Here is a 22,576-nt window from a genome sequence, read left to right as displayed (position 1 = left end):
GAGGCATGGGTCAGTCATCCGTGGATTATCTGAGGTCCCTACTGGAGGAAGCAGGTCACTGGGTGTGTGCCTGAGGGTGTAACTTGTTCCCAGCCTCTCCCTGCCTCTCTCGATGCTTTCTGGCTACAGTGAGTCTGTGGCTCTGCCCTAGTAACGTCACAGCCACAGCCTGCAGCCACCGTGCTCTGTGTCACCATGGAGTGGGCCTACAAGTACTGAAGCCTTAAAGCAAAAGAAATCTTCCTCCTTCATGTGTGCCTGCCACAGCTGTAAAGGCCTGATTAACACGGCGGTGGAAAATACGGTGAGCTGGCTGCTCACTCCACCTTGTCACACTCTTCACACTTGGGTTAATCACTAATCTCTCAGCGATTCCCTTCACAGGGCTAATAATAGTGCTTGCCTCAACTGTTTTAAACATTAAAAGGTGTTAAATACTAAGAGTAACTCACACAAGTAATGGCTCAATCAATACTAACTTGTATCTATAAAACAAGTTACTGAGACATGGATGGATGAGAAATCAAAATCAACAATGCAAACGAGGTATTTTATTCAACTAATTATCAGACAATGAAGTATAACTTAACAGGCATTTATAACTTAAATATTATATCAAGAACTTAAGTGAAATCAAATTCTTCAACTGTGTTATCAGAGTTCAATATCAGAAAAAAAGGATAAGTACAAAATCACCAAAATATTTCATTCACGGGATCTTCTCTGCTGTAAACACTTGAGAAGCTTGTTTCCTGGCCTGGAAAAAGAATTGAGAAGAAATTAAGTTAGGAATTACAATCTAGAAGTTATATATGCTGTTTTTTTTTAATTAGCTACATTTATCTGTTTTATCTGTGCACACGTGTGTGCATGCGTGTGTGCATGCATGGAGCTCAGAGCACAGCTGTGAAGTCAGTTGTCTTTATAACAGGTGGACTCTGAGGTTACAGTTTGTCAAACTTGGCAGCAAGTACCTCTTACTGGCAAGCCATCTTATAAACCCTGTATCTTATCATTTTAATGCAGGAAATAAACCTGGATTTTTTTTTCAAGATAACAATGAAAAACCCTAGTGAAAAATTATGACCTAAAACTTAAAAAATAACAGCAATACATATTTTAAAAGTCCAGCCATAAAGAAATTTCTAGATAAAGACAAAACAGAATGAAACGAAATGGACTGTGTCAAATGTAAAATGCTGCGACATATAGACAGGAGGGAATGCAAAGACGGCCAGGGACCAAAGAGAAAGAGACAGAGCTAAGCAAGGGACCTTTGAGAAGCTCAGCTAGCTCATCAGTCCCCTACCCACAGCTCCTAAAAATCCCACTACTCAGGAGGCAGACGCAGGTGGATCTCTGTCAGTTCAAGGCCCGCCTGGTCTAAAGAGTGAGTTCCAGGACAGCCAGGGTGGCAGAGCAATACACTGTCTCAAAAGCAAAAACAACAACAGCAAACCCTTATTTATTGTGAGTTAGTATCCCAGCTGTCTTACCCCTGACTGGAGAGCTACTGATATTTGGTTTTGGGGTGAGGGAGGATTGGTTTTCTGTAAGGGTACAGTTCCTGACAGGCTGACCATGCTCTAGTGGCTGGTCTCTTATCTAGGAATATATGAGCAGCACAAATTCTGTGGGTTATGAAAAAGAATAAAGAAAAGAAAAAACAAAAAAAGGAAAGAAAATAAAAGCACATACTGGGCACTGGTGGTGGGAGTTGGAAGAGTTAGGGGGAAGAGAGGGAGGAAACATGATCAAAATAATTCACTCACATGCACACACACATGTATATGTAAATTCTCACACAGTTAGTAAAATGTCAAAAGAAAAAAGGAAACTTTTATTGTCTGTGCGGTTTCCAAATCTGGGTTACAAACTAAAGCACATTAAACAAACTAGGTTAAATCAAATTCAGAGTACTGGGATAACATAATAAAAAAAACTAAGAATGTAGAATGTAGTGAGGTAAATTAACAACCATTATCAAGATGCGAAAAGGCACAATATTAAATACAGCAATCCAGCACTCAGGAGACTGAGCTAAGACAATAGTTCACAGTTAACCTAGGCTGCACAGTGGGTTCAAGACCAGCTGGACCACATGAGACCTTGCCTCAAAAGTTGAAAAGAAAAAAAAAATTAAGAAATGAAAATAGTGTGCTAGAAACATGGCTCCATGGTTGAGACCGCTGTTCTTATAAATGATGAGAGCTCAGCTCCCAGCACCCTTACTGAGCAGCTCACGGCCCCTACAACTCCAGCTACAGTGGCTCTAATGACATAGTCCAATGCAGTCTTCTGATATGCCACTCACACAAACATTGTCATAACAATGAGGCCAGTGGGTGGCTCAGTGGGCAATGGTACTTCCTGCCAAACCTAATGAACTGAGTGTAAGCCCAGGACTCACGTGGTAAAACGAGAGAGGCACAACTTCTGAATGCTGTCTTCTAACCTACACACACACACACACACACACACACACAATGGTGCATACTTTTAATCTCAGCGCATGGGAAGCAAAGGCAGGCTGATCTGTGTGATTTTTGAGGCCAGTCTGGTCTATATAATGAGTCAGGTCAGAAAGAGATGCGCTGTAAGATCTGCCTCAAATGATTTTTTTTCATTTGAAAAAAAAAGTCAGAACTCAGAGTGGGCTGGTAGGGCCGGGTGGAAAGCAGAAAAGGGTGAAGGCGATGAGAATATCAGAATGCACTGCATATATGTAGGAAATATTAAAAGTAATTTAATAAAACTTACTTAAAAGTACCAGAACTAGGGCTGGAAAGGTGGCTGGATCCCTTCTAGAGGCTCCACAGGGCCAAGTGCCAGATGAAGTGCAGGCCTGACTTTACCTCTCATTGTAAGCGTCCTCATTCATAACATGGGAACAGTAACCATTGCCTTACAGTGATGCCATGCGCGCTGCCATACACGAAGTGCTCAGAACAGTTATAATTCTAAAAGGAACAGCTAAGGTCTAACAAACCCCCAACCCCAAACAGCAACGGTGACCCACCTTCCAAAACTGCAAACAGAGAAGCTAGTTAACATGTTGTTCACCTGGAGCCTGTGACAACACCTGATAGCCCTACACTCTCAAAAGTTACTATGCACTGAGAAGCAAGCACCAGAACCCTTAACAAGAACGGAAACGAACCCTAGCTTTACCTGCACAAACTAGCAGTAGGATGTTTAAAAAGACTGCAATTGGGGATTAAGGACATTGTAAAGAAATCTTTTAAAGTATAGTTAAACTGAGTAACCTAGTAAGCAATCCTTGTCTTTCTAAGAAGCTGAGATTGGCCAGCTCCTGTTTCAAACATTCCCCCTTTCCCTTTGATCCTGTTCTTTCTCACGTCCCTCTTAAATATTCTATCTCATCTTTAGAGGGAAACAAATGGGAGACACTTGATGGAAGAGGTCACTCTTTAAATATGGTTCTCTTATTGGCTAATGAATAAAGCAAGATAGGTGGGACTAGGAGAGGTGGAGGATTCTGGGAAATGTAGGAGTCCTGATGTGATCTCAGGAGGAGAGGACATGAGTCAGGCATTCTTAGTAAGATAAGACCATGTAGAAATACATATGTTAGTAATTATGGATTAATATCTAAGACATAGCTAGCCATTAAGAAGCCCTAGCCATTGGCCAACAGCTTTATAAGTAATAGTGTCTCTGTGTGTTATTTTGGGGCCGACACAGCTCTGGGACCAGGCTGGTGGGAAAATGCTTGTAACAGATACTCAATAAGTGCTCTTTTTAATTTCCTCATAAAATTTCCAGACCTAAGACTGGAAACATGCTCAACAGTTATGAGGACATCGTGCTCTTGCAGGGGGCCCAAACGAATTCCCCCAGAACCCAGCCCAGCAGGCCACAACCACCTGTAACTCCAGCTCCATGGGATCTAATGTCTTCTTCTGGCTTGCATGAATGCGACACTCCATGAACAATCCCAGGCATACACACACACACCAATGCATTTAAAAATAAAACCTTATGCATGTTCTAGGCTTGGTGTGCTGTGATGTGGCTGAAGCTTACAACCTCAGTGGAGGGGTTCTAATGCCTAGGAATTCTTCAATAATTTGGAATCCATCACTAACTATAAAGGATAAAGCAAGAGTTACTCTAGAACTGAGTATAACCAGAAGGTCAAAGACAAAAACACAGCTTCAGCATCACAATTTAATTAACAGTGAGACCACCTGAGTTAGGTTATAGATTGTTTTTATAACCACATTATTGTTATTGATCACTTACCTGACATCAACAACTAAAATTATAAAATTAAATTTTTTTATGAAGTTAAGCAACTGAAAGATATTTAGGTGTCATATAAATTCAAAAGTGGCCATTCTAGAAATTCAGTGATATCAAAGTCAATAGAATGGGTTGTGAGGAGATAAAAAGAAAGAATGCTGATTTTAACTAAAAAATTTAAACTACTTCACCCAATACTGAGACACTTACAAGTTTCTCATCTGGTGAAAGAACGCCCTCTACTGCTACTATCTGGTATTGTTTATGTTTTAGATTTCCCACAGATTTCCGTAGCTGCCTGAGACTACCAGCCTCTATGTCCTGCTTTAACAGCTTCTGCATTTCTCGGGAAGGACATCCAGGATCAAATATTAGTAAACATAATGTTCGGTTTTTTCTTTCTTCAATTCCGACAATTGTTCGACTGTGACCTAGTCAAAGTATAAATAACAGTTAATACGTCACATCTATACACAGTTATTACTATATATACATGTATAGCCTCTGTATGAGCTTCTGTTTAGTGCACGCGTGCGTGCACACACACACACACACACACACACACACACACACACAGGCGCACACACTTGCCCTTTTAAGTAAGCGCAGTCTAGAAAGGCTTAACGAAGGGACAAGCAAAGACTGGAAAAAGGCAATGGATGAATGTTGAGAGCAGGTGAACCAGAAAGAGACCACAAAAAGGCAAAGGTTCCAAGGCGCCGTGTCACTCAAGAACATACCAGAGTGACAATTAGCTCTGACAGTCAGTCACAACAGCCCCCACCCATCCCCTCTACTATTACAATCTTGACCTGTCCTTCAGCAATAGCCAATCTGCTATCTTAAAATCGTCAGTTATGCGTGTGATCTACTAACCCTGATGCTGGAGATAGACAGGAGGTTTAGATGTACACACAACCTTTGAATTCCCTTCCCTCTCTGAAGAATAATAGTTCAATATCCATTCAAATAAGCGAGGGTGTGTACCCGAAGGCCCAGTTGACTTATGGAAATCAATAATGCGGCACCTAAACAATTGACAAAGGATAATTTAGAGACAATTTTTTTTCAGAAATGGAGTTACCCTAACCAAAAAATAAAAATCTTATTCCAGAACAAATTTATATATCCATTATTTATTTCTCTATGGAGGAATAAGTGAATGTAAATTTTTACCCTTTATATAGAAAAAAAAAAAAACATCATTTCATCTGGAAAATACTCAAATCACCACTCACAGTAAGGCCGAAGAATGACCTAAAGGCTACAAAGACTTCCTAATATAAAGTCTCCCTGCACAGCAAATAAGGGCCATGCAGGACTTTTAAAGCCCATGTGCTACAGTCTGGGACATACTCCCTTTTATTCCAATGCCTCTATCCCTGCTGGCCAACTAGAACTGAAGGCTCAATGGGTAAAAGTGTTTGCTATGCAAGCCTGGCGACCTGAGTTCAATCCCTGGGACCCACATCAAGGTAGAAGGAGAGTAACTCCAATTATTTATCTTATGACCTCCTGCCACACCAACACATGCATAGTACAAAATTAGGGGCTTAGCTCAGACCCACAATTGGTCACAATTGGCTGTTAACTCCAGCTCTAGGGGATCCAAAGGCGCTCACACTCATGTGCACATATACACAAACATGCATGTATATATATAACAAAGACAATAAAATAATAAGTTTTAGGGTTTTATTTTTTAAAGAAAACTAACTTCTTGAAGGTTTTTTCTACTCAGATAATTTATAACAATGTAAACTCAGAAATAGATTTTAAAAAATCAATCAGTAGCGTTTGTATATCTTTATTAAAAGAAAAAAGAATCTGAATTCTGACTTTAATCCTCACTAGTAGTCATCTCTTTACATCAAAAGCATTCTAAAAATGAATAAATAAGTATAAAAATATTCTGAATACATTCAATTCTCCTCAATTCCAGTTTCAGACAATACTGTTGAAGGGCACAGAAAAATGTGTGAGACTTCACATCTCTACATCATATATCTCCTGTTTGGCTCCAGAGTATGGTGGTATACTTTCTTTAAATGGAGTCAGCTTGAATAAATGAGACTGTTGAAGTAGGCTCACTTCTATATACACTAAAAATTTTATAAAGTATAACCAAAAGCATTTCGTAGCTTGGTTATTTTAAAGTCCAGCATAAACAATGCATTCTAGTCTCTCATGGCAGTGAAATCTCAAAAATATTCAAAACGGTTAACAGTTTGTGCCACAGTTTAGATATGAAATGCCCCTTGGAGGCTCCCGTAGACTTAGTCCTCTGCTAAGCTGGCAGTGCTATTTGGGAAAGTTGTAGAAACACTAGGAGCGGGAAGTGGAAGGAGCTGAGCCCTGAAGGCGAGCCCTGAACCCTTACACCTGAAGATGAGCACTAACCTTTAGAGCAGGCTCCCAGTTTCTTCCTATGGATGCTTTGCTTCCTGACTGCTGACGCAATGTGACAGCCACTACACCTTCCCCGATTCCCTACCACAAAGAACTGTATCCTTTGAAGCGTAAGCCAAAATAAACCCTTCCTCACTGGTGCTGCTTCGCCGGCAAATTTTATCACGGCATGGGGAAATAGCTAAGACAGTTAACTTTAGTCACACTGAATTTTAGGCCAGTAATTTGCAAATGAGTACAATGATATTAAGTAGAGTTTGCAGGTACATACTTTACTCTCAGTGAAGTCAGAAGCGTATAAATCTCACAGGCTCCAATCCAGGCCTTTGTTCCCTGTAACCTGTTATTAAGTTGACAGGCTCCCTGAGGATCAAAACCTTCCTTCCATGCATCTTCAATCATGGACTGAATTTTTGGAATACAAGGAATTGACATACCTGGAATTATGTAAGCAAACAAGTCACAAGCCTGGTACTAATACACTGAGCAGTAATAATACATGGTTACATATCCTCTACTAAGAACCCACAAGAGTTTCTAAGACACTTATTGGTGATAACCCTCTGTATATCATAATCAAAGATGATAATAGTATTTTACCTACCTTTCAAGCAGTCACCATACACATCATTTTGCAGTAATGATGAAAGTAGCATCTGGAAATTTCTGTAACCACAACCCCAACCTTTGTCCCCATAAGAAGAATGAAAGTGATCAACCATTGCAGAGAGCCACACACACCTCACATCTGTGGCAGTGTTCTGGTAATATCTATGGAGGGCTTCAATAATTCCTAAAATAGAAGAGATTTAGGATAGTTGGGAAGATTGATTGTCACCATTACATGGCTGTTTATGACTAGCATCAGCCTCACGTTCCACAGAAACAGCCTACCAGCTCACATTTACAACTTAGCTCGTGTCCTCACTGTGGCCCCAACCCAAGTTTTCGAACACTACAATAGTACGCCCTGCATTGAACTGGAGTTGTCTGCATCTTTAAGCTCTTCAACTGCAAAGCCTGGGGACACAAAGGCACCCTTACAGAACGAATTCTCTTCCTGTCTTTCCCTCTGCTCCATGCACCACTGGAGCTTGCTCAGCCCATCTGCTCCCACCTAAGTAAGTCTGTATCTCCTGACGGCCTGTAGTTCGTACTTACCCACAGCATGTAAAGCTCAAGCCACAGTTTTCATTCTTCTTGTTTGTGACCCAACAATAAAATATTCTGCCTATGGGTTTTTAATTTAACTTCAATACTGTACTTTGTGTACATAACAGAAGATGAAGCACTAAGCAAAGAAAGATAAATATGACGATATCCCTAGAAGTATGGCTTTAGGTTATGATGCTAGAATTTGGTTATAAGCAAAGTATTCAGACACATTTACATCTGCTTCTTCCTTTTAGAATATTCTTCTTCCATTTAGGATCCTAAAAATCTTGTATTGTTCAAACATCAAGTTACCTTTTTCCTGTCTCTTAGAAACAACCAGAGCAGTTACTTCTTTCACGACCCTACTTATCCAGTCACACTTTCTCACAGCAGAGCATTACAGTTCTTTGTGTCTATTTTGCCTTCTTTAAAAACTCTTGAAGCTAACGGGCAGTGACGTCTTTTGTGTAGTTCATGCTTTCTCACGGTATGTGGTATGAAAAAAAAAGTCATTATATGTATTTTATTTGAATGAAATACATGGAAACATGTCTTTGGGGAGACAAATGAAAAAAAAAAACCAATAAATCAAAACAGTCACTTAAACAACAGCTGTAGATATGCCTTCTACCACTAAGAACAGAAATTAGTTATAAATGAATAAAAACAAGACCCACATTCGAGAAAAAGAACAACGAAAATAACTTGTGGCTGAGTATTAAGTTCACACATGGGGAGAAATGACGATGTGGCACCCAACATTCTTACGTGGGATGGGGCAGGCACTCTAGCAACAGAAAGATAAATGTCCACTCAGATGAGAGGAAGATTTAAGACAATCAAGAATGAAAAGGGGAAACCTGTAAGAATAAACTAATATATATTTGAGTATACTATGGCATGCTTGTCACATGTAAGACAGAAATACCTCATTTCCTGGTAACATATATTCTAGCAATGACATCATACAACCAAACCACATTAAAGAAAATTTTTTCTTATAACACAGATTTTTTTTTTAATTCCTAAATTTCCTTAGATATTTTCCCTAAAAAGCTACCTTTTGCTAAACTATGCTAAAAATAACAAGGCTGTAAATATGTAAATGGGTATTAAATCATGATTGCTCTAATAGATACTCGTATACCTAGCAACAGAAAACAAAAATATTTGCCATGGGGCTGGAGAGGTGGTTCAGCAGAAAAGAACACTTGCTACTCTTGTAAGACACGAGTTCAGTTCCTATGGGTTTTTAATTAACTTCAGTACTGTACGTTGTGTCCATAACAGAAGAGGGGTTGGAGGACAAAGAGGATAATGGGGTGGCAGTAGTGAATGTGACCAAAATATATTACATATCTGTATGAAAATGTCATAATGAAGCAATATTATATACAATTAACAAATGCCAACAGAAGTGTAAAAAACCCTAAAGACTCATTTCCATTGTTATTAGTTAATACAATAGAACTAAATTATTTTGCGTGAATTATTTACTATAAAAATAGAAGTTTCATTTTAAAATTTTTGCAAAGAATATGTGAACATACACTCTCACCTCAAACTAAAAGCTTATCAAATTCATGTGTTTCTATTACTCCAGGGGTATATGCAGTATTAAAACCACAGCTTGGAAGTGTAAGCACTCACCAGAAGTTTTTGTTTTTCCATCATCAATACCGATAGCTATTGATTCCATCATGTCAGCTTTTCTGCTATGAAATTCGGATGGGAGCACCCTTCCCCTATTGACTTCACGCTCCAGATGACGTAGCTGCTGTTGCTTGTATCCTCCAGAGTTATCTAAACCATACTGCCGCTATTGAACATGAAAACAAGTAACTTATTTTTATGCCCCCATACTTCAACCAGATGGAAACTTTCAACTTTTATTTATTAACTTTTGAAAATGTACATTGAAAATAGTCTGGCTTATGGACTTTTTCATACAAGCAAAGATTTTAAGAGCTTCTGTAGCTCTTAAAATTAGTTGCTTTCCTTGTAATATAGAAACGAAAGACCCATCTTTCTGCTAAAGGTACTGTGAAAGGCAAAATTCTAAAGATAATGCTGGTTATGGGAACTTACGGGAACTTGCTATTTTATCCCAACACTAATCTGCGAAGGCCTACTTAGTCTACACATCACTCAATCATGCTACAGAGAAAATGAGCTGTTTTTGCAAAATGGACTGAGAGCCTCAAATGTATAGACTGCCTGAGATGTAAACAGCTTACAAGTTACACCTTTGTTATGATTAATCTTGATTACCAGGGTTGAAGTGACTTAAAATGACCACAGACACACTTTAGGGTATGTCTGTGAGGTAGTCTAGATCAAGCTAACAGAGACAGGAATCCATCATAAATATGGCCCCATCCCATAGTGTTATTCACAGACTGAATAAAGGCGATGGTCGTTCACCTGTCCCTGCTTCCTGGCAGTCGTACCTTCCTCACACTGTAGTTCCTTAAGGTGCTTTTTGTCACTGATTTGATCAAAACAGCAAGTAAGGTGTAGGAAAGCTTACCAAGGAGTGGGCTTCTACTGTAGCAAACTTGACCACAGAGTTCTTAGGAATTTGGAACCTGTTTATGAGAAGTCTGTGGAAGAGTTAGGAACTTCAGGCTCAAAAAGCCCCAGAATACTGTAAGCAGGGGCCATTCTGATAGAGTGGGAAGACCAGAATGCCAGGAACAATGTAAAGAATGGAGGCCTGGCTCAGGAGGTTTCAGAGGCAAACTGGGCTAGAGCTATTCAGGATACATTCTGGCAAAGAATTTGGCTTCATTCTGCTTGTGTCCTAAGAACTTCACTGAGGCATAAGAAGCAATAGACTGGTAAGAAAAACTCGAGACAAGATAGCATTCCGACTGCATCACGATTACAGCTTACATCCCTTATGTAGATGTACAATAGAACACAAGGTAGACCAGAAAGCTGAAAACATGAAGTGGTAAGGAAAAGTGTTAAAGCAGGTATGAAAGCAGCTGCCGGGTGAGATAGCTCTATGGGTGAAGACATTTGCTTCTGAAACCTGATTACCTCAAACCCTGAGACCCACATGCTGGGAGAAGTTTCCTCTAACTTCCACAGGCTTGCCATGGCATGTGTATACTCACACCCACAAATAATTTTATTTTTTAAGGCAGCAGTTATTGTGTGGTCCCTACAGGCTCTCTGTGGGAAGACTTGGTCTCCAGTTAGCGGAACCATTTGGGAAAGATGAGGCATTGAGTCTTGTTGGAGTAGGCATGGCTTTGCTGAAGGCAGTGTGTCGCCTGGGGAACACCTTGAGGCTTTTCCTTTACCTGCAAGGTGAATTCCCAGCTCCCATCTTAATACGATGTCTTCCTCCCTGTTGCCATGCTCCCCACCGTGATAACGGACTAAACCTCTGAAACTGGAAACAAGGCCCCAGATTAGATGCTTTCTTTTATAAGAGTTGCCTTGGTGTGGTGTCTCTTCCCGGCAACAGAATAGTGACTAAGACAACTCCTAAAGAGATAAGCACAAAAGAGAGAAATGTACCCTGCAATATCAGGAAAGGAGCATTAATTTTACCCACTAAAGACTTTCATCTAATGAAAGGGGCAATTCATCTGAAAGGAGAAGCTGAGAATGCCACTGACCAGTTCCATAAGCGAAAACTATTGTGTAGGAAAGTGTCTTCCCCATGGTCAGATGCGACTATGCTCCAAAGGGTCATCGCAAGAAAGTAACAGAATTGGAGTGCTGTCAAAGAGACACTAACTTTGCAGGTATGAACGATGAAAGACTCATTGGCTCTTAGACCATGGTTCTAGGGAGCCATTGAGGCCATGAATGTGTGGCAGGGTCCTTGCACAGCAGAGTCCCAGCAAGGAGGCCCCAAGAGGTCAGTGAGTAAAGCTGTGACGGTAAAGCATGAGTTGTGATAAGATCCTTGGATGCTGGAGATGACAGAAGCATGGACAGCCACTGAGGAAAGCTGTAGGCCCAGAGTGAAATGGCCCAAAGGAAATGCTACCCCAGCCCTCCAAGTGCCAGATGCCTAACACAGAGCTGCAGGATTTGGTGCATGGTCTGTTGGGTTGCATTTTGCTTCGGTCTGATATTTCTTTTGCTGTGTCCTTCCTGCTAGGATTCAGAACATCCACCCTGTATCATCATATGGTAGGAGCATGACACTTGTTTTGTAATATTATGGAGCCTTACAGTTAAAAGACTGCATGAGCCTCACAAAACCCTCTGCACTTATGCCTTTGAACAGTACTGCATTAGACACTATGAGATCTTTGGAAGTCAAAGAGAATGCACTGTGAAACAGCATGGATTTTTTTTTTTTTTTTTTTTTTTTTTTTTTTTTAATGTTACAGGAATTTACAGTTAAGACAATGCCTGGTTGTCATAAGAGACTTCATACTTTCGAACAGTGCTGCCATTAAAGACTATGGGGACTTTTGAGGTTGGACTGAATGTGAGAGAGCTTATGGACTTATGGAAGACCCATTTTGAATGTGTATTGCACCATCCCAGGGGCTGGGGTTCCAGACGGAAAGAAAAGGACAAAGTAAACTGAGACCTGTAACCACGGTGTTGCTTCCTTAAGGGTGGATGCAGTGTAACCAGCTACCTCCCATTCCCCTGCATCTTCCCCGCTGTAACAGGTTACATCTGCCCAGGCTGGCAAACCAACACTCCCTCCTTTATGTTGCTCCTTGTCAAGGGTCTGGTCACAGAAAGTAACTAACACAGTGGCAAACCTCTTTAAATGTCAGAGACTTTGTTACTGTTGATATTCAAAGGGCACTGGGCCTTTTTATGGTGTCGCATTTCAAACACCAAACAACAGGCCATGGTTTGAATATCTGTGTCCCAGAACAAGGTGCTGTCTGGGGAGGTGGCGGACATGTGGGAAGTCATGCTTCCCTGGCAAGAAGAGGCTGGCAAGGAGCAGGCAGGATTCCTGTCATACCATCAGCTTCCTGGCCCACTGTCACGTGAATGGCCTTTCCATGTGTTTCCCACCATGATGGACTGGAACTGTGAGTTCAAATAAGCCATCCCTCCCTTAAACTGTGTCTGTAGATAACTACGACTGCAGTGCTTGTAGAACTGGTATATATATCACAAAGAACACTTAGGAAAAACAATTTTTCTCACTTGTCTGAATTCTGATACGAAAAACGTTTCACAAATAAATGAATAACTAGTGAATTGTGAGGTGGTAAGAATACCAAATTAGACCTTCCAAAACACATTCCAAGGGAAATAGTCATGTGTAAGACGTCTGAGAAAAAAAAGGTGGTTTTCAGACGTATGTAAATCTGGGGACATTTTCAGATCTATTCACTCATAAACTCTTTTTATTTACACTGTTCTATTAACACATACATTTAAAAACTCTACAGCATTGTCAGTACAAATAACCATACATAGTTCACAAATTAGAAATAAAAAAGGAGAAACATGTACTAAAATTTTTAATGCATTAAAAACCCTCAGGTTTTAAATCCAAGTTTAATCCAATAGATACTACATCCACATAAGGAAAATGTGCTCTTAAATATCATGAAACACTAACTTCTGAATGTTCATAAAATAAAAATGTTTGAAATTTTGAGCTGCCATGTGAGTGTTGGGAACCAAACCTGGGTTTTGTTGGGTACCAAACCTAGAGTAGTGGTAGCCAGTGCTCTTCATCTCTGGGCCAACTCTCCAGTCAGTGGTGGCTCATGCCTTTAATCCCAGAACTTGGGAGGCAGAGGTAGGTGGATCTCTATTAGTTCAAGGCCAGCCAGGTATAAAAAGTGAGTTCCAGGACAGTCAGAGCTAAACAGTGAAATTCTGTCTCAAACAACAACAAAAACCCAAAACAATAAAAAACAAAAATAAAAGAAAAACTAAGGAGAGATATACAATAATTTTAAATTAGACAGGCAGTTCTCAGTATAGTTTTACAATCTGCATGTCATTTGCATAGTTTTACATGCATACTTTTCTACCTAACAGTTTTCTAACCCAGGGCAAATCACTAAACAATATATTTTCATTCTTCATTTAAACACAGGAAAGAAAGAAAAATAAAAACAACAAAACTCTGTGTGTGTTTTCTGTGAAAATTTTCACATATTTTATCTGAAATATCTGAAATGATTATTCCAATATTGAAACAGATTCTGAAATGATTATTCCAGTATTGAAACAGATTGCTACATTGTTTTTTTTTTTTTTTTTGTTTTGTTTTGTTTTGTTTTGTTTTGTTTTGAGATGGGTCCCAGGTTGGCCTCAAACTCAAAAGATCCATTCACCTTCCTCTGTCTCCTTAATGCTGGGAGTAAAGGTGTGTGTCACATGAATAGTCAAGAATGGCTCTGTCTGTGTGTGTGTGTGTGTGTGTGTGTGTGTGTGTGTGTGTGTGTGTGTGTGTGTGTGTAGAGAGAGAGACTGTGAAGGTAGGAATATGGAAAGAGATCACCTGGAGCTGAAATTACAAGCATTTCTAAACTGCTGGGAAATGAACTCAAGTTCTCTGCCAATGCAGCAAGGACTCCTAACTCCTCAATCAGCTCTTCAGCTTTGGAGAATAGCTACTTTTAAGTGTTTTGGGGTTCCCCCTACAACAAATTATAAAGTACACAGATAAAAATGTTTTTACCTAACGTGGCCAGGCTAGGTAGGAATCTTTTTGGCTGTGAACTTTAACCTTTAATGGCAGAGCAGTATCTCCAGACATGGTTAATATCTCAAAGGCATATCTGGGAAATAAGAAGTCTACTCAATAAAACTGTTACTAATCACTGTACCTGCAACTTCTGGAACTCTTCCCTCTCTTGCCTTGATTCCTCAGATTTCCTCTTCCTGTCTTCTTCTTGCTGAAGCTGCTCAGCTAATTCTCGATCACCAGAACACTGGACTCTGTCCATGCCTATTAGAGAGAAACAAGCAATCATCACTAGGGGATTGGGTCATATAATGCCACAAGTGAAAAGTTCCTGATAGCCAGAAAGACACAGAAACCAGTAGTGAGACTCAGACAAACAAGTTGGAAATACCAGCACCAGTTTGTGAAGGACATAGGTCCCAGTCTGAGGTCAAAGGCTCAAGATTTCTGCTTGGGATGCTCACAGGAGTCCCAGAGTCCAAAGACCACCTACTCTGAGTCTAAAGGCAAAGAGCAGCAGCAGGAAGAGCCAAAGTGAGTCTGTCCTCCTCCACTGTGCTCGTCTATCTAGAATCCTAGCTGAACTGGATGCTACCTGTCCACACTGAATAGAGATTTTCTCTATTCAATTTGCCCACATACACATGAGTTTTCCTCGGAGACACCCACAGAGACACCCTAGAATAGTTAAGGAGTCTTCTAGGTATTACACAATCAGAGACACTATAATCCACAAACCTGATGATTTAATTCCAAAACTGAATATTCTTTCTTCCAAGCCTCCTATTTGATTCTCCCTTACATTCTTGGGTATGTAACTTATAGCTGGTTTTTTTTTTAGCATGCCCTGAGACTATCTGCATTGGTTTGTAGAATATATGCACCAATACAAAGCCTACTCATAAAGTAAGAATTAGCAGACATTCAGCCTTTAAAGGGTTACCCTTCCACAGTATCCCTTTACTACCTCCGCAAAGGAAGATAGCTGTGGGAGCTGGTTTTATGTCAACTTGACACAAGCAAGAGTCATTTGCAAAGACGGACTCTCAATTGAGAAAATGTCTCCATAAAATTGACCTAACATGGTAGCGCACGCCTTTAATCCTAGCACTTGGAGGTCAGAGGCAAGTGGAACTCTGTGAGTTCTAGCCTGATCTTACATGTGGTGAGTTCTAGGACAGCCAGAGCTACACAGTGAGACCCTGTCATGTCTGCTCTTGTAAGTAACTCCTCACCCATACGCCTGTAAGTAGCCACAATAAAACTCATGGACTCACCAAACTGAACGTAGGTCGTAACAGTACTTCGGTCTGTCACAGGTTCCCTATCTGGGGTAAGCAGACATGTGTGTGTCCCCTCCCCCCGAAAAGCTTTGTCACACAATAGTTACAAGATTCACAGATTCACATAAATTCACTTCTTTTTTTTTTTTTTTTTTTTTTTTTTCCGTAAAGTGGCAGTTTCTCAGTTGGAAAAATCTTGCTGGCTAAATGCTAGCTTCATTACCTCAAACCAATGAAAGAACGGCCCCTGACTTGTCAAGAAACGCTTTAAAAATGGTAAACACTTCAAAAAGCACTATGTTAAGTGGGGTAGCCTCTACACGTCAAGCAAAACCCACGATGACGATGACTAACCTTGGTTTGGATGCTGTCTCGACAGTTTATCCTTTATTTCTCTGCAAGGCTTCAAGGAAAGCTGTGCAGCCACACAGATTATTTAAAGAACAGATTCACTTTTAAACAGTATGACTTTTTTCATCATATCCTTAACCTAGAAGAAATGTGTGTTCTAGATGAAGATACTTTTAGACATAAACATACCTTGTTGAAAGCTGCTCTCATCTAAATGCAAGTCCACGTGTTCCTGGAGAATATGGTAATTTGTACAGACGAGCCCACACATGGGACAGTCATAGAGTGGTTGATGACAGTCTGTATTAGAGACATAGAAAAGCTTGTTTAATTTGTAGAACTTTTAAACTGTTCACCCCATGCCAAGGACTGTGTACAACCAAACAACCTCATCATACGAGTAAAATGGTTTTGCAGTTAGCATTAAACATGTCACCAGGTGTAGTGGTGCACACTTTTAATCATGGCACTCAGGAGCAAAGGCAATCAGATTTCTGTAAGTTAAAGCCAGCCTGGCCCACACATCAATTTCCAGGCCAGCCAAGGCTAAACACGGAGACCCTGCCTCAATAGACAAACAAACAAAGACTTTCTAACCTTATTGTAAAAACAAAAACACCTTACAGTTGGATGTAAAAGCTACTTCTCTGGGGGCATGTTGTTTTTCATTAAGTTCAGTAGCTGCCCCTTAAGCAATTGCTGTTCTAATCAGCAACTAACAGTAGCTGTTTGGCCCCAAGCAGGGATTGTTTCCTCCAGCAATGGCCTTATTGCAGCTCCTAAAGGTGACTTTACCTAGATCTCTATCCCTCTCTAGAACTCAGGCAAGGATTGATGTGAAATTCTGCTTGCTTAGAGATGCTGGGTAGCAAGTAAGCAAGCTAACCTTCTCTCCTAGCTCAAGTGTCCCCTCAAACAGTGCCCTTCTGCTCAGCCTCCACTTAAGAACCCTAGCTACACATGGTTCTGCCCTACCACTTCCTGTCAGCTAGTTCCTGAATGAGTCTCCTGACCCCAAGTCAATTTTACTTAATCAATCAAACAAAAGTAGCTGTCTTTTATCATTAACCAAGTAAGTGTTCCACAGCATAAAAGAATGCAACACATCTTAAATTTGTACCCCACAACAGTTGCAAGTGAGATGGGTCAGTGGATATAGGTGCTAGCCACCAAGCCTGACGACCCGAGCTTGGTATCTGGGACACACGTGGTGACCTAACTTCCAAATGTTTTCTGAGGCAGGGTTTTTCTGTCTCGAAACAGCCAGGACTGTCCTGGAACTCACTCTGTAGACCAGGCTGACCCCAGACTCACAGAGATCCACCTGCCTCTGCCTCCCCAGTGCTGGGGTTAAAGGCGCGCACCACCACTGCCTGGCTAATTATGTTATTTTAAATTTAATATTTGTATTACTTTTAGAATATTGTTCAAACACTATGGGTGCTCGTGTCAGCCTTGGATGAGGACACTGGATGGCGATAGCTAATCTCTAAGAATTGGATTTTTGGTATAAAGGGTGTGAGTAAGGCACAATGGGTCAACATGTGATTTTTAAGAACAATGACTTTTCTGGTTCTAGAGACAAAATGAGAGAATGACGATAGTACAGATCTCTCTCACTACTCTCTAATAAGAAACGCCAAATATTCACATCTGTGGTTGAAACAAGCACAGTAGAAAGGAAAACCAAAACTAAGTGTATACGAATATAGAGGGTGTGGGTGGACAACAGTGTAAGCCAAGGGTTACTACTGAGAATATATTTTCAAAGCAACTGAATATGTCAGAAATTGAAACTTAAAAGCACATTTTTAACAGCTGACAAGCCAACTTGATACCACGGATTAAGCTGAGACTTGTTTTTGAGAACTGTCTTTATTACAGTTTAAATGAGTAACGCTTACCTTCTAAAGGAGTTTCTAAGAGATTGGCATGCTTAGTTTTCACATGCATCTCCATATCTTGACTACGCCCTTCTGTTTTTCCACAAAATGGACATTCAGGAGAACTGTACGTTGTCTCATAAATTGATTCTTGTACCGCAGACAATCCAAACTGCTTTTCTGGGCTTTTCGAGTACTTTCTCGATTCAGTTATGCTCCCTGCACAAAGAGCTTCATGCTTTAAAGTTCCATCTTTAGGAAGATGTTGGGCTGGATGTTTTGGAAAATTCAATGCACAAGCTGAATGGATACTTGAATTAACCTCCGTTGTACTCTGCCGAGTGGTATTCTTGCTGTCTGGATTTTCATACTGTATCGCATTTAGCCTCTCCAAGTTTCTTTCTGGTGTATTTTGCTCAAAATGAGCAGTTTCAATATGAAAACACATCTCATCATAATTTATACCTGACAACTTGCAAAATGGACATACAACTTCGCTTTCCATGTGAACAACTAGGTGAGCCTTCATGTCTGGTTCTGAGGTTACCATTTCACCACATATGTCACAGGAAAGCATGGTGAAGGCATGGACCTAGAAACCACACAAAACTATAAGCCTGAAAATAAGAGTTGAAGAAAAACACATTTCATGAAATGATTTGGAGCAAAGGATATTCGGTGTACTTATCACTCCTGAAATACACACTATTTCTAAGTCTCAACCAAAGCCTCAATGCAGGTTAAGCATCTCTGATCCAAAAATCCAAACTCCAAATGCTCCAAAATTCCAAACTTCTGAGCCCTGACATGATGTCACAAGTCCATCTATGCCTGATCTCATGTGATGGATGACAGTCAAAACACAGGTACACTGAAAATATAGATATACCTATCTATAAACATGAAAATGCAAGATATACATGAGGCATGCATAAATTGTGTTTAGCCTTGTATTTCTAAATATTTATTCATCCTGTGCCTGAATTTCAAGATATCAAAGGTAACAATAAAACAAAAAGTAAATTAACTAATAATACATTTCAATAAGGCATGACGATGAATACCTAAGGCAGAGGCAGGTGGCTCTCCATGAACTGGAGGCCAGCCTGGTCTACATAGTTGCCAACCAGTCAGGGCTGCACTGTGAGACTCCATCACAGAAAACAAAAATTCAAAGTGTTTGGTCCAAGAGGTAAATTAAAAAAGTATATTCAGTTAGTTGTCCAAGCAAGATAAGGTTAAAAGGAAACAATTGGTCGACGTGTTTACTTGCATGTAGCATAAGGGGGCACTTCAGAGCTTCACATATGTCTATGGCTACCGGTTTACATGTATCGTTTCACATGCATGGGAACCCTGGACCAGGCAGGTCACTACAGGTAGAAAATGACACACATTGCAGAGCCCACAGGCAAAAGCTGAGAGGCTGTAAGAAAACAGCACTTAATTCCAGCATCTATCTAGGAAACTAGGTTACAGACACCGGCTGAGTTGTGTTAGCTGACAGCTCGACCCTCTGAAGTTCAGTATCCAAGGGCTTCAGAGACTTTAGATTTGACGGGCTGATGGAACGCTGACTACTTACAGGAAGGTGTTTAAAAACACAAACCTTTTCAAGCAATCACACCACCACTTCCCTAACTAGACGATCACCTAGTTGTCACGAATTTATTAAAGACGACGGCAACTATCCCCTTCATCTAAATTAATCTTTACCAAAATCTCTACACTTCCTCCCCCCTCGTTTCTTTCCATAGAAGGAAAATAAGTTTCTGTTTCTAGGAGAAAGTTAGTTCTCTGACACCCAGTTTCGTTTCTCCCAGGGGCTGGGGCACAGCAGAGAAAGGATACTCTGGGCTTGAGCTAGGCCAGGGCTGACGAAGGGCTAGCCTGGGTACGCGGTGGCGGAGGCGCTAAGGCCCGAATTCGACAAAGTTCTGCGCCAACGTCCTCCCCGGGCTCAGGGAACCGGACCTGCTGCCCAGGCGGCCTGGAGACCGGGACCCGCGGCTGCACCGCCGCCTCCCCTGCACGGGAGCCACCCGCGCCCGCCGCAGCGCCCCGCACAGCGCGCACAGGCGCCGCGGGCCAGGTCTCCCGGGGCTCTGCCCCGCCGCGAACCAAGAGGGAGCCCGGGCCTCCGGGAGCTCCGCAGTACCGCATGCACAACTGCGCTTCCTCAATGCGGGGAAGGCGATCCCAGCATGCCCCTCTCCGGAGCCGTCCGAGCTGTGGTGCATTCTGGGACCTGGGATGAGTGCTTGCATCCTTTGCTAGAGCATCCCTGGTCCCTCCCACCCTCCCGCCGCGCCAGATCTGCTAAAAGAAAAACTAGGTCCTGGGAGTTTTGAAATCCACCTGAGTATATGCGTACCGCGGATCCTATGGCAAACACGTGTTCCTATTTACTCGTTGTCTAGTGTCAGGCTCTAAATTATGCTGTACAGGCTAATCAAGGCAGGTTCCTTTGTCAAGGTTACAAAATTGCCTGCTCCTTGTAGTTACTTCCCGCCCCCCCGCCCCCAGTTCCCACTAGAAGTGTTGCTTGTACCTGGAGGCGTCCCGAGAACTAAAATACACAAAATATAGGACATTCTGGTGAGGCAGAGACAAAAAGAAATACATGTTGCAAAGAAAATAAAACTGAGTTACAGAGGTACTAATGTCAGGAAGTCTCTTCATAAAGCTACGGATGTAAGAAAGTCTCGTTTTAGAAAGTATTAATGTTACAAAGTCTGCTTACGGAGTTACAAATGCTAGGGGAGTTCTGTTTAACGAGAGGAGCACATCCTGTTGAATAAAGGTAAACTAACAAGAAAGAAGATTAAAAACTAATCCGGGAGTTGGTGGCACATGCCTTTAATCCCAGCACTCAAGGGGCAGAGGCAGGCAGATCTCTGTGAGTTTGAGACCAGCCTGATCTACAGAGCAAGTTCCAGGACAGGCTCCAAAGCTACATAGGGAAACCCTGTCTCGAAAAACAAACAAGAAAAGGAAGGAAGGAAGGAAGGAAGGAAGGAAGGAAGGAAGGAAGGAAGGAAGGAAGGAAGGAAGGAAGGAAGGGAAAAGAATGGAAGAAAGAGAGAGAAGACTAAGATTGAAGCAACAGGAATTCTTTGGGACTAAACCATAATGTGCTAAGAGATTATAATAGTGGTTCTCAACTTGTAGTCCTCCATCCATTGGGGGGGAGGTCAAAGGACCCTTTTACAGGGTGGCCTAAGACTATTGGAAAACACAGTTATTAACATTATGATTCATAACAATAGCAAAATTACAGTTATGAAGTAGCAATAATTCGTGGTTGGGGATCACCACAGTATTAGGAACTGAAGGACTGCAGCTCGAGGAAGGTTGAGAACCACTGTATTACAGGGTAAGTTTACAACTGCAGAGTCTTAGATGCACTATGACCTCTAAGGAAATTACTGGAGTTTTTAAATAGGGAGTGGCATCGTGTGATAAGTATAATATTTTTAAATGCTGGGGATATGGTTAAATGTGGCACATGAAGCAAAATACTTTTTTGCTTCTCTGAATCTACTAAAGGAGGGTTAAAAAGCAGAAGTCATTATAAGAGCAAAACCTTCTGTCCTACAGAAGGGATAACAGAGGTGCAGAAATTGAAGGCAAGGCCAGATGGTCTAATTTGAGGAACATACCAGTAGAGGGAGCTATTGGAGATGGTAATAGAGAGCTGACAGGTACAATACAAAACATGGAACATAAAAATGACCAACTAGAAAACAGGATTTGTTCCATGTCTGATGCCCCAATAAACAAAACAGAAACAATGCAATGCATTGACATGCTAGCAGAACACAACAGGTTCTTGGTCCCAAGGATGCCCCCGATGTCCTCCTGTCCCGGTGCTGCAAACAAGAGAGCTCTCAGAGCTCCCTCCACAGACTTAGTTCCCCCAGGTAACATCCGCCCCTGACTCCACCCCAATGGGCGTGGTCTATGCCACAGGTGTGGACAAAGTGAATATCTTACTACAGGGAGTCCCTGCCCCATACTTCCTGGATGACCAGGAACTGGAGGCTGGCTAGCCTAGAGGCCTAGAATAGAGGGGGCCTGGATCAATACAATGATTCCCTATGATATTCTGCTCTACTCATAGATTGGTGCCTGACCCCGTTGTTATAAGAAAAGCCTCTGCTGGCAGCTGATGCAAGCAGATGCAGAGACCCACAGACCAACATTAGGTGGAGAGAGCCCAAATTGGAGATCTTCATCACATCCCTCCCATAGAAGCCAGGAGAACCCTGCAGAAGGGGTGGGGTGGCAGATTGTATGAACCAGAGGGGTTGAGGATCCCTAGAGAACACAGCCCACACAATGAACTAAGCGGGCTAATGGGCTCACGGAGACTGTATGGGCTCACGGAGACTGTATGGGCTCACGGAGACTGTATGGGCTCACGGAGACTGTGTGGGCTCACGGAGACTGTATGGGCTCACGGAGAGAGACTGTATGCACGTCCTGGCTGTTGCCTTGGTGTTTTGGGGGGACTCCTGACAGGGGTATGGGGGTATCTCTGACTCTTTCACCTGCTCTTAGAACCCTTTCCTCCCACTGTG

At 41.6% G+C, this 22,576-nt stretch overlaps 1 protein-coding gene across 1 annotated transcript; it reads right to left on the bottom strand.

The window, feature by feature from the left end:
- Nucleotides 1-532: 532 nt before the first annotated feature.
- Zup1 (zinc finger containing ubiquitin peptidase 1) lies at nt 533-19,960 on the bottom strand. The gene is made up of 10 exons (XM_051175526.1): nt 19,845-19,960; nt 18,015-18,610; nt 16,300-16,410; nt 14,619-14,740; nt 9,481-9,649; nt 7,280-7,468; nt 6,947-7,112; nt 5,143-5,294; nt 4,477-4,697; nt 533-757 (listed from the first exon to the last, which is right to left on the bottom strand). The coding sequence occupies exons 2-10, from the start codon at nt 18,568-18,570 to the stop codon at nt 710-712; spliced, it is 1,734 nt and encodes a 577-aa protein (XP_051031483.1). The 5' UTR covers nt 18,571-18,610; nt 19,845-19,960; the 3' UTR covers nt 533-709.
- Nucleotides 19,961-22,576: the final 2,616 nt, after the last annotated feature.

Source organism: Phodopus roborovskii, unplaced genomic scaffold (assembly GCF_943737965.1).
Source record: "Phodopus roborovskii unplaced genomic scaffold, PHOROB, whole genome shotgun sequence".
NCBI lineage: Eukaryota > Metazoa > Chordata > Mammalia > Rodentia > Cricetidae > Phodopus > Phodopus roborovskii.
Note: the sequence above shows the minus strand (reverse complement) of the source record. Positions and strands in the feature narration are given on the sequence as shown.

Coding starts and splice junctions, on each gene's coding strand:
- Zup1 (XM_051175526.1), bottom strand. CDS start 18,570: ATGCTTTCCTGTGACATATGTGGTGAAATGGTAACCTCAGAACCAGAC. Junction 14,741..16,299: donor TGAGAGCAGCTTTCAACAAG/GTATGTTTATGT, acceptor TCTCTCTAATAG/GCATGGACAGAGTCCAGTGT. Junction 4,698..5,142: donor TGTCTATCTCCAGCATCAGG/GTTAGTAGATCA, acceptor TACTTTGACTAG/GTCACAGTCGAACAATTGTC.